Source organism: Mustela lutreola, chromosome 4 (genome assembly GCF_030435805.1).
Source record: "Mustela lutreola isolate mMusLut2 chromosome 4, mMusLut2.pri, whole genome shotgun sequence".
NCBI classification, from domain to species: Eukaryota; Metazoa; Chordata; class Mammalia; order Carnivora; family Mustelidae; genus Mustela; species Mustela lutreola.
This window is the reverse complement of record NC_081293.1, coordinates 158,604,177-158,617,582: the sequence shown is the minus strand read 5'-3', so window position 1 is coordinate 158,617,582 and position 13,406 is coordinate 158,604,177. Positions and strand designations below refer to the sequence as shown.

Sequence of the window (13,406 nt, the reverse complement as noted above, 5' to 3'; positions counted from 1 at the left end):
TTCAAAGAGGGTGAGCTTCTCTGAGATTAAACTTACACATTAAGGAAACCTACACATTGCTTCCTTATCCAGTCACTCCTGGAGTTATTACCAAATTAATTCCTATGCACATATTTCAAAGAGTAAGTCATGGAGCATTCAAATCTTTCTATTGTGACCCCAGTGTAGCACTGCTAGTATCCCTACTTGGCAGGAGTTGAGGCACGGAACTGGGTGGAAAGCTGAAAAGCAGATCTCCTCAATATTGCTTAATCTTTGGCAGGCTTAAATGAATTATACAGATATTTTTCTCAACCTCTCAAAATAAGCGTATTTTATTTCTTACCAGTAGCAATGACACAATTCATTCTTCTCCTTTGGACAAGAGCCATAGGAGTTAAAGAAGGAATATGATATAATGACACAGTATCTCCGTCAATTAACTTCTACTTAGTCACAAACATTTGCTCATGTCTAGGGTTTTGAATCAAAGATATTTTGACAACAATTCACAAAAGGTAGATTGCCACTTACAAAGGTGAAGGGAATAACTTGCTATATGCCCAATATTGAAACTTGAAGACAAAAATTTATAGGTGTTGCCTGGTGAATTTATATTTTCTTCCTGCCTTGGGAAAAATCATACAACCAAAAACTGAAAAGCTATAATGAAGTGTTCTTAGATTTTTAAAGTTCTAAGTGTTGCCATCAGTAAGATAAGAACAATAAAGTTACTGAAGATATTGTAATCCTCCAAGTCTATTTCTTTCCTCAGGATGAATTTGTACTTTCTTTTCCCCATCACCCCTTCCAACAAAAAACACACCCTCCAAAAACTCAAAACCCTAATTTTTATTGAAATTTAGCTGGTAGAAGAAAACGGTCTCTCTCATACACAATTCCCTCAAATCAGTAAGAATTTACAGCAAAAAGTACAAATTGTTTTCATAGGGTGATTTTCATACTTCATTTTTACTATGAATTGTTCTTTTTAAAACATTCATATTAACATTTGTATTTTTTGCTAATATTCTTCCCATGTCACTTTTTTTATAAAATGATTTCATATATGCATCTTTTCATTTGGCTTTTTTCAGTAGTACTGTGTTTTATTATTAATCATTCAGGGAACAGTCACAATAATTAATCAGCATTTTCTATGGGTGACAACTTGACATATATTCAATTCTTTTAACAAGATTGTCAAAATAGGCATTATTCCCACAACAATACGGTCAATCTTTGGCAAAGCAGTAAATAATGTTCAATGGGAAAAAGTCTCTTCAACTGGGGCGCCTGTGTGGCTCAGTTGGTTAAGCATCTGCCTTCAGCTCAGATCACGATACCAGGGTCCTGGGATTGAGACCCACATCAGTCTCCCTGCTCAGTGGGGAGTCTGTTTCTCCCACTGCTTGTATTCACTCTTCTCTCTCTCTCTCTCTCTTTCTCTCAAATAAATCTTTTTTAAAAAACGGTGTTGGAAAAATTGGAGAGCAACATACAAAAGAAACTAGACCACTTTCTTACATCATACACAAAAATAAATTCAAAATGGATTAAAGACCTAAATGTGAGGCCTGAAACCATAAAAATCCTACATGAGAACATAGGCAGTAACCTCTTTGACATCAGCTGCAACAACTTCTTTTCTAGATATTTCTCCTGAGGCAAAGGAAACAAAGGCAAAAATAAAGAACTGGGACTAGATCAAAATAAAAAGCTTCTGCAGAGCAAAGGAAACAAAACGAAAAGGCAACCTACAGAATGGAAGAAGATATCTGCAAATGACATATCCAATAAAGGGTGAGTATCCAAATTTATAAAGAACTTATAAAACTCAACACCCCCCAAAAAAATAATCCAATTACAAAATGGGCAGAAAACATGAACAGATATATCCCCAAAGAAGACATATAGATGGCCAACAGACACATGAAAAGATGTTCATCACTACTTACTATCAGGGAAATGCAAATCAAAACTACAATGAGATTATCACCTCAAAGCTATCAAAATGGCTAAAATCAACAACACAAGAAACAACAGCTGTTGGCAAGAATGTGGAGAAAAAGGAATCCTCTTGCACTGTTGGTGGAAATGTTAACTAGTGCAGCTACTCTGTGAAACACTATGGAGGTACCTCAAAAAGTTTAAAAAAAAAAAAAATGAAACTACCCAGAACTACCCTGGGGAGCCTAGGTGGCTCAAGCATCTGACCCTTGATTTCAGCTCAGGTCATGATCTCAGGGTCATGAGATTGAGTTCTTCATCAGGATCCATGCTGGTGTGGAGTCTGCTTAAGATTCTCTCCCTCTCCTTCTCCCTCTACCCCTCCCGCTTCCTCTCTCGCTCTCAAAAAAAAAAGCAGAAATATCCTATGGTCCAACAATTGCACTACTGGATATTTACCTAAAGAATACAAAAATAGTAATTCAAAGGGGATACCTGCACTCCTATGTTTACAGCATTATTTATAATAGCCAAGATATGGAAACAGCCCGTGTCCCCCTATTATTGAATGCATTAAAAAAAGACATGATACACACACATACACACACAGTTGCAATGGAAAGTTATTCAGCCATAAAAAAATGGAGCTAGGAAGTATAATGCTAAATGAAATAAATCATTAAGAGAAAGACAAAATACCATATGACTTCCCTCATATGTGGAATTGAAGAAACAAAACAAATGAGCAAAGGGAAAAAAGGAGAGAGACAAATCAAGAAACAGACTTTTAATTACAGAGAACAAACTGATGGTTACGAGAGGGGAGGGAAGTAGAGGGATGGGTGAAATAGGTGATGGGGATTAAGGAGTGCACTTGTGATGAGCACCTGATGATGCTTGAATTGTTGAATCTGTAGCTGAAACTAATATAACACCGTATGTTAACTAACTGGAATTAAAAACTTTAAAAGCGCCCCCACCCCCAAAATAGGCATTATTATCTCCATTACAACCAGGATAAGGACACTGACCATCAAACAGCTTCAAGTAGCAAAATTAGGATTCCAATCCAGGTCTGTCTCACTTCAAATCCTTTCTGCCAATCTCTGCACTAGCAAATATGTTACAATATATAAATGATATCCTCTAAGTCACCACAATTACATTTTATCAAAGAAACCAGTCTTTTTTCATTTGTAATACTCAAGCTTTTTGTGAAAAAGAATTAACCAGCAACATACCAAGAGTCATGATTCCAAATATTCAACATCCAAACTTACTTGTAACTTTCCACTTGTCGGCAGGAAGAGACAGTAATAAAGGAATCTGTACGGGAACTGTAAGCAAGTGGCCCAGGTAAAAGAGAACCGGGGAGAAATCTCCCAAAAGCATAGCTTTCCTGCTCAAACACCATCAGCATCCCATCCATAGACTGGATACAAATTAAATCTCGACCTAAAGAAAAATTAGAGGAAATCAGGTGACATTTTCTTTATAAATAAAATGGTTTCCATTTACCACTATCCATCACAAAAATGTCATAGTTAATCTTTTCCCCAAGGGGCAATATAAGCTGTTTCAATTTTAAATTATAAACTGATGAAGTTATCAGATTACTGTATATCAATAATTTAGGGGGATACATTCCCCAATTTTTAAATTATTCAGAAGGGGTCTAATTTTAAGTACACTTATTTTCATTTACCATATGCTAAAATCTCTAGCTAAAGATAGATAATCTCTCAGAACATTCCCCTCCACTCTTCCCAGGATGTTGTTGGAGATAACACAGCTATCTTGACAGGCCTCAGAGATAGAAGCAACATACAGAGGACAATAGGGCCCACCCTCACCCACTAAAGCCCAGGACCACTTTATCTCCAGGTGGTTAAATATGACAGAAATAGGGACGCTTGGGTTGGGGCCTCTGCCTTTGGCTCAGGTCATGATCCTGGGGTCCTAAGATCGGGCCCCGCATCGGGCTCTCTGCTTGGTGGGGAGCTTGCTTCCCCCTCTCTCTCTGCCTGCCTCTCTGCCTACTTGTGATTTCTGCCAAATAAACAAATAAAAAAATCTTTTTAAAAAAATGACAAAAAAAATAACAGAAATAAACATCCTCCTTATTTAAACCATCATTAAGTTTGTGTCTTTGTTAATGCAATCAAACATCTGTATCTTAAATAACACAGAACTTAACTGAACCTAAAGATCCATCAGCATTGCTCAATCTTAAATTTTAGTTTCATTTGATTGGATCCAGGAACCAATAAACAACAAGATATAGAAGACATCTGGAACAACTGGGGAAACTAGAATATGACTGCACGTTAGAAAAAAATAGGAATTATTAATTTTTTAAGTGTGCTTATGGTATTATGATTATGTAAGAGAATGTTCTTATTGAGAGATGTGTGTTATAATATTTATGGGTGAAGTAGCACAATATCTGTATCTTCACTTTCAAGTGGCTCATCAAACTAAATCTGTGTGTGTGTATATCTATATAAACATATACATATATATTTACAACTGTTGATTCTAAATGATGGAAATATGGATATTCATGTTACTTTTTCTAGTTTTTAAATTTTTTCACAATAAAACTGTAGACAAATGAAATACAGTGTTTAAATATATACATTTTGTATACAAATTCACATTCTTAACAATTGGGAGGGAACTGAGCATTAGTGAATTGAATGGGACCATGGAGAAGAATAATAAATTTAATCTTAATAAGCAAGAATCAAAGAGACAAAGAAATTAAATTAATGAAAAATGTATGCAATAACCCTGACCTATGGGGGAGATTATTACTACAACCAAAATGTACTCTTGATGTCTGTATCATTAAAGAACATGAGGTCAGAATATGTATATTTCCAAGCAGAAGTACCAATGAAATTTGAGTTCATTTCAATATATTGAATATCACTGAACCACAAATTTTCAGACTCCCAACAACCTAAAAGAAGTAGTCCTCAAAGCATGGCTCCCAGGTCACCAGCATCAGCATCATCTAGAAACTTCTTGGAAATGCAAATTCTATGATTCCGCTCCAGATCTCCTAAATCAGAAGCTCTGCTATTAGGGTTCATCAATTCTAGGTTTTACCAAACTCTAGAGGCTATCTGATGTATGCTAAGGTTTGACAACCACTGTCTTAGCATGGAATGACAAAGAACTAGAGCTTGAAGGAAACTTGAGCCCCAGAGAAAACTCGGTTCCATAGCATGGTACTATATGAAGTCTTATTTCCTGAGACTCTGGCAGCATAGAGGAGCATAACTATACTGTAATGTCCATGTGAGCTGCCTCTGCAGTCAGATAATCTGGGTTTGAGTCCAGCTCCACCAATTATTGGCTATGAGCTTCGGCTCAAGTCTCCCTATCTGCAAGATGGCATACCTACTTTAGTTAGCTATTGTGAGAATTAAATGAAGTAATGTATAGAAACTAATCCAGCAAGCAGCAAATATCCCATTACATTGTTTTTTATAACTTATTTTCTAAGTCTCAAGAGGAAGCAAGATGGCAGAGAAGTAGGAGACTGAAATATTATTAGGTCCCAGGAGTTCAGCTAGATAGTTATCAAAACCTTCTGAACATCTACAAACTCAACAGGAGATAGAAGAGAAGAAGAGCAGCAATTCTAGGAACAGAAAATCAACCACATTCTGGAAGAATTTTTTTTTTTAATTTCTTTTCAGCGTAACAGAATTCATTGTTTTTGCACCACACCCAGTGCTCCATGCAATACGTGCCCTCCTTAATACCCACAACCTGGCTCCCCCAACCTCCCCCACCCCCCGCCCCTTCAAGACCCTCAGGTTGTTTATCAGAGTCCATAGTCTCTCATGGTTCACCTCCCCTTCCAATTTCCCTCAACTCCCTTCTCCTTTCTATCTCCCCATGTACTCCATGTTATTTGTTATGCTCCACAAATAAGTGAAACCATATGATAATTGACTCTCTCTGCTTGACTTCCTTTTTAATTTTCATCTTTGCAGTCATATTCCATCCCTTCATCGTACTTACCCTTATTTTTGTATGTATATAAGTTTTTCTTTATTTAAAATTTTGGGAGGCAGTTTCTTTTAACAGACCAAAATACACCCAAAATCAAGTGTGTGTGCCTCAGTTCTATTCACCAGTCTAATCTCTCTCTCTCTCTATATATATATACACACACACACACACACACACACACACACACATATACATACACATACATACATACATACATACATAGTTTTATTCTCCTTTCTTCTCCCCCAGTTTTAGGGCTCTTGCAATTTGGTTAGCGTATATTTTTCTGGGGTCCTTGCTACCCTTTTAGTATGTAGTTCTTGCATTCATCTATTCTTACCTGGATAAAATGACAAAGTGGAAAAACTTACTTCAAAAAAAAAAAATAAAGAAAGAACAAGAGGGAGCACTGACCGCTAGAGACCTAATATATACAGACATCAGTAAGACGTCAGAACCAGAGTTCAGAATGATGAAGATGCTAGCTGGGCTTGATGAAAGCATAGAAGATATTTTTATCTTCTATGATAAAAAGAATCCCTTTCTGGAGAAATAAAATCCCTTTCTGGAGAAATAAAAGAACTAAAATCTAACCAAGTTGAAATTTAAAAAAGCTATTAATGAGGTGCAATAAAAAATGGATGCTCTTGCTTCTAGGATTAAAGAGGCAGCAGAGAGAATTACTGATATAGAAAACCAAATGAAGGAGAATAGAGAAGCTGAGCAAAAGAGAGACAAACAACTACCGGACCACAAGGGGAGAAGTCGAGAGATAAGTGATACCATAAGATGAAACAATATTAGAATAATTGGGATCCCAGAAGAAGAAGAAAGAGAAAGAGGGGCAGAAGGTATATTAGGGCAAATTATAGGACAGAATTTCCCTAATATGGTAAAGGAAACAAGTATCAAAATCCAGGAGGCACAGATAACCACCCTCAAAAACAATAAAAATAGGTCCATACCTCATCATCTAATAGTAAAACGTACAAGTCTTAGTGACAAAGAGAAAATCCTGAAAGTAGCTTGGGATAAGAAGTCTGTAACATACAAGGGTAGAAATATTAGATTGGCAGCAGACTTATCCACAGAGACCTGGCAGGCCAGAAACGGCTGGCATGATATATTCAGAGAACTAAATGAGAAAAATATGCAGCCAAGAATACTATATATAGCCAGGCTGTCACTGAAAATAGAAGGAGAGATAAAAATATTCCAGGACAAACAAAAATTAAAAGAATTTGCAAGCACCATACCAGCTCTACAGGAAATATTGAAAGGGGTCCTCTAAGCAAAGACAGAGCCTAAAAGTAGTAGATCAGAAAGGAACAGAGACAATATACAGTAACAGTCACCTTACAGGCAATACAATGGCACTAAATTCATGTTTTTCTATAGTTACCCTTAATATAAATGAACTAAATGCCCCAATCAAAGTCGGAGCATATCAGAATGAATTAAAAAAAAAAAAAACAAGACCCATCGATATGCTGCCTACAAGAAACTCATTTTAGACCCAAAGACAACTGAGGGGGTGGAAAACCATTTACCATGCTAATGGACATCCAAAGAAAGCCGGGGTGGCAATCCTTATATCAGATAAATTAGATTTTAAGCCAAAGACTTAAATAAGAGATGAGGAAGAACACTATATCATACTCAAAGGGTCTGTTCAACAAGATCTAGCAATTTTAAATATCTATGCCCCTAACATGGGAGCAGCCAACTACCTAAACAAATTAATAACAAAATCAAAGAAACACACCGACAATAATACAATAATAGTAGGGGACTTTAACACCCCCCCAAAATGGACAGATCATCCAAGCCAAAGATCATCAAGGAAATAAAGGCCTTAAATGACACATTGGACCAGATGGGCATCACAGATATATTCAGAACATTCCATCCCAAAGCAACAGAATACACATTCTTCTCTACTGCACATGGAACATGCTCCAGAATAGATCACATCCTGAGTCACAAATCAGGTCTCAGTTGGTACCAAAAGATTGGGATCATTCCCCGCATATTTTCAGACCACAGTGCTCTGAAGCTAGAACTCAATCACAAGAGGAAAGTTGGAAAGAACTCAAATACATGGAGGCTAAAGAGCACCCTACTAAAGAACGAATGGGTCAACCAGGAAATTAAAGAAAAATTGAAAAAAATTCATGGAAACAAATGAAAATGAAAATACAACTGTTCAAAATCTTTGGGACACAGCAAAGGTGGTCCTGAGAGGAAAGTATATAGCGATACAAACCTTTCTCAAGAATCAAGAAAGGTCTCAAGTACATAACCTAACTCTACACCTAGTGGAGCTAGAGAAAGAACAGCAAAGAAAGCCTAAGTCTCTACTACACATTGTATTAATGTTCAGTTACTTGCTGTTTCTCACATACATCATGATAGTGTATGCTTCCTTGATTTTGCTTATATTATTACCTTTCCCAAAAAAATCTTATACTCATTTCCCCCAGTCTAGTGTACATTTGCTGGCAGCCTCTTGGTCATCCATTCTCCTCTCCTCCTATCTTTGGCCATGAAGTTTGAATGAGACTGACTTCATTCTAATCTTGAGGGTAGGTCCTGACTTATCCAAACCAATTTGTATCTCATTAATCACAGTGGTTGGTTTGGGGATAGGTGTAGTTTTATAGACAATGTGCAAAATTAAATTTCTAAGTTCAGCTAGAACTAGAGAAAAATTTACTCTTCCCCCTTAGGAATAGTATGTGAGGTTAAAGTCTGGAATCATAGATGCCATTTGGCTTTTACAAAGGCATAATTAAAAGAAGGTCATGGAAGACATGGTTCGAGCCAAGGCATCAAGCATCACTTGGAGCCAAACCTACCTGGGAATTTTGCAGGCAATAAATTCCCATAAATACTTAAGCCACTTTGAGTTAGATCAACCCATTTGTCCTCTGACAGACATCACAAACAGGCTCATTTCTTTCCCCCTCAACCACCCTCCCTATGTGATCCCACAGAGCTCCACTCTCACCTCCATCTTACAACTAACCATCAATTGAAATGATTTGTTTTTGTGTCTCTTGCTCAACCAAGAGTAAACTCAAAGGCAGAAACCATGTCTTATTCATCTTTGTAAATCCAACAACTACAAAATGCCTGGCACATAGGAGATATACTAATAAATGTCTGTTGAACTGAATTTAGCTAGGCAAAATAATTTATTCATCTGAAGCTCAGACTGGCTGAGATTTTATTCTATGTGTTTCACATACTGCATTGACATATCTGAAAAATGCTTTATTTATTACAACCACGGCTGCTGACATTTAGAAACATGTAGGGATCAATCCAAAATATAACTCAAAAATAAATAAATAAATACTTCAAATCACCATTTTGGAAGCCACTTCAGAATACATACCAAAGGCTCTCCTTACAGATAATGGGAACAGAAAGAACAGTCTAGAGAAGCCATGAAAGTTTTGTAGTTCTGACAGAACAGAGCCAACAGGAAGCTTTCGTAAAAGCGATAGAATTTCAGGAGCTATTTAAATGACCTAGCCCTGAACCATTCTTAGAGTTCTTATCACATGCTCAGTATTATATTAGGAGCTGTAAGAAATATAGAACAATAGGAATAAAAACTACTATTGACATTTACTGAGCATCTGCTCAGTATATTCCTGCATTTGTGCTAAACATTTATCCAGCATATTAGCTATAATTTTTAATAACTCTAAAGGTGAACAGTAGTTCCATTTGACACATGAAAAAACTAAAACCCACAGAGGAATTTGCCTAGGGGCACCTGACTGGCTGAATCAGTTAAGCATCCAACTCTTGGTTTGGGCACAGGTCATTATTTCAGGGTCATGAGATCAAGCCCCACATCCAGCTCCATTATCAGTGCAATCTGCCTAGAATTCTCTCCCTCTTCTTTTCCCTCCCCTTTTGCCCCTCCTGCTGCTCACACACTCTCTTTTTCTCTCTCTAAAATAAATAAATAAATAAATAAATAAAATCTTTTTAAAATAATAATAATTATTATTATTTGCCTAATGCCAAAGAGTTAGAAAATGACAGAGCTAGTTCTCAAATGAAATCTACCTCATTCTACTATACCACACATGTTCTCAGGGAGGCTCCATTATACCACACTGGATCAATTTCAAAAATTAGTGTAAGTTAACATATAATATCCAAATGATGTGAAACACGCAAAGTACTACAGGAAATCAAACAGCTTCATTACAGTGGATCAACCCATTTGTCCTCTGACAGACATCACAAACAGGCTCATCTCTTTCCCCCTCAACCACCCTCCCTATGTGATCCCACAGAGCTCCACCCTCACTTCCATCTTACAACTAACCATCAATTGGGAATGATTTCACGATAGAGATAGACTGAGAAGGATAGGTATAATGAATAAGGGTCAAAGGTAGAGTAGAGAAAGCTTGGGGGGAAAAACATACTAGAAGAAGATACAGAGAATCTTGTGCAATGTATTCAGTTTTACTAATAGGGCTTCAAACATAAAAGCAAGCAGTAGATTGAAAAGATGACAATATCTTTTCCTGTTTTTAAAATTTTATTTATTTATTTGAGAGGGAGAGATAGCGAGGGAGGGCATGGCGACAGGGTGGCGACAGGGGTGGGTGGGTAGAAAGAGAAAAGCAGGCTTCCTACTGAGGAGGGAGCCTGATGCAGGGCTTGATCCCAGGACCCCGGGACCCTGGGATCATGACATGAGCTGAAGGCAGACAGCCAACAGATTAAGCCACCCAAGTGCCCCAAAAGATAACAATTTCTTAATGATGCTTCCTCAAAAACTATGCCTTAACTGTACAGAGAAAAGAGATCTTTCAAAGTTGAAATAATTAGGAAGGTTGGAGATTTCATCAGAATTGAAAATCCAGACATTTATCACATTGATCTTTAACCATGATGAGAGAAAACTAACCACTGTGACTTGAAATATTACTTGTAAAATCTAAGAACAAATTGAGACTCACCAGAAACATTTTGGAGGGATTTTTAAAGTCATTATTTTTTCATTTTCAATGGCAAAGAAAAAATTTTATGTCTGTGGGGATGGGGAGGTGAAGGCAGGAAAGTTCTATTATGGCAGCCTCACGAAATGAACATTTATTAAATTCTCTGTCTCATTTCCTGGTGTTAAAATATCATGTAGTCAAAGTTTTAAGATGATGGATAAATATGTTGGACTGACTGCCAGATTAACAGTCTTCTCCACTAAATTATAGTCTATTCACTACAACGCATGTGCATGTGTGTCCCCATGCCCAGAAGTTCTTTCTACCTGTATGACCCAGAGCATTTTCCAACATACACAATTACAGCAACATGGGTCCCATGGAAGGAATCCTGAATACCATTTCCTCCATTTCTCTGCGTTTTCTTCCTGTGAAATCTACACAGCAGAGTAAGTGGAATGGCATACATGAAAGAAGACTACCATTACTCAGCATGCTACATGTTTTCTGAATCTCTCTATGCTCATATTTCTTTTACATATTGAGTAAAAACACAAGTGAAGAAATGCAAACGTGACCTGCAGCCAAGCATATATTGCAGTTCAGCATGCAGCTGTCAAAAATACTTGGTCTTTCTCCAACCCTGAAAAACACATGAAAAACAGCTGTATAGGTAGTCAAAAAAGCAGACAGGAAACATCAAGAGACTGATACATAAGAACAGAAGAGTCCAAAAGTCTGTGGAACTTCCGCTAGCTAGTTTTACACACACACACACACACACACACACACACACACACGGAAAAAAAAAAAAATTTGTTGTTGTTGTTACAGGAAAACTGAAACACTAACTCATTAATCTTTATTGCAAACCTATCTCAAAAAATGATACAACATGTTTGTTATGAGCAAATACATAAAAATGCTGAGAGTAGAATTTCAACAGATACCGACTTAAAAACAAATGGCAGATGGATTTCTAGAGCTTCCAGGATTTTACATTCACCATTAAATAGCATTTTTTTACTTTTTCATTCATATCATCTTATCAACAAAACTATCATAATTTTGAGATACATGATACTATTTGGTCATGCTAAATAATAATTGGCAATTAATTGAATGAAAGAATAGCTAGCTTTCTCATTACTCTCTCACTCATTTTTTTTTATTTGAGCATTCTAAAAGCAGTGTCTGATAATAATGCAATATTCAAGTAGATTCTAAGTTTAAAACATTAGTTATATATATAAATAAATAAAATTTAAAGCCCTAAGCAAACAGAGGAAATCAACAAATAGAACACACATGTTGAGCTAATAGGTAATATTTTTACATATGTACCAGGGAAAATTATACAAATTCTCAACTATTATTCAAGAGCTTGCCCCAATAAATAACTTCATGAGACTAATTACTTTAAGACTTAAGAAAATAAAAATTGGGTCTACATACTAACTCTTCCTATGAACTTGCCTTTGACATTTTAATGTGTCTCATTTTAATAGGCACTTTAATAGCCTTACAAAGACCACTAGTGTGTGTTCCACCAAGCTATTTATCACAATTTTCCCCTTAAACTGTGAACAAGTTGAATAACATATTATAAAGAAATTACAGCCATTCATTAAATTAGCATTGTATGTGATGGATTCAGTATGAATGCAATGTTAGCGTTTAAAAGAAGGCCCTAAACGTTATATTATCACTTGCATCCATAAGATATTGGGTAAATTACTTTGTCCAATGTAATGATCATGAAAGGTTTGATAACATTCTCCAGAACTCACTTTCATTTAATGAATCCCATAAACATTCACTGGATACCTAGTATGTGCTAGAAGAGAGACATAGTTGCTACCCTAAGAAAGCTCAGTGACTATGGGAGTTAACCAGTTAAATATTCAAATCATGTAAGAACAGGGGCATATTAGAATAATTTAAAAGGCAATGCAGCTTGATTAACAGTGCTGAAAGAATCAAGAAAAGCTTCAAAATAGAAATAACACTTGGGTCTTGCAGGTTGGGAGTTTGCCAAACAATCAGAGAAACAAAGGCAGAGAGCACACTGTGCAGACACACGGATTATAAGAGAACTATGTCTGGAGAGTAGTGAGAGCAGTGAACTCTGGGGGAGGATGTCAGGTGGAGAGAAACACCGCTGATGAATATGGCAAGCATGCTCATCAGAACTGATGGCAAAGGCAGAACTTGAGACCAGATTTGCTGCAGATTTTTAGCCCATTTTTAGCCCCTTATTTTAGCCCAGAAAGCTCTGCCAGTTTCCTCACCTAAAGCAACAGTATGAAAAGATAACATGGCGCTGCTATGAGGATTAAAAAAAAAGAAAAAATACTTACTGCATGATTCTGGTAAACATTCAGTAAAGTAAGTGAGTTAAGTAAGTAAGTAAGTGATATTATTGGATTGCCCTCTTTCTCACAGATCAAATTATATGGAAAAAAAAAAAAA

At 36.5% G+C, this 13,406-nt stretch overlaps 1 protein-coding gene across 3 annotated transcripts in view; it reads right to left on the bottom strand.

The window, feature by feature from the left end:
* BBS9 (Bardet-Biedl syndrome 9) overlaps positions 1–13,406 on the bottom strand; it is a 464,985-nt gene that overhangs the window by 354,144 nt on the left and 97,435 nt on the right. For all 3 annotated transcript variants that reach the window (XM_059171518.1, XM_059171519.1, XM_059171516.1), the window contains one exon: positions 3,210–3,384. In XM_059171518.1, the coding sequence (XP_059027501.1) occupies positions 3,210–3,384 (175 nt within the window). The remainder of the gene's footprint in view (positions 1–3,209; positions 3,385–13,406) is intronic.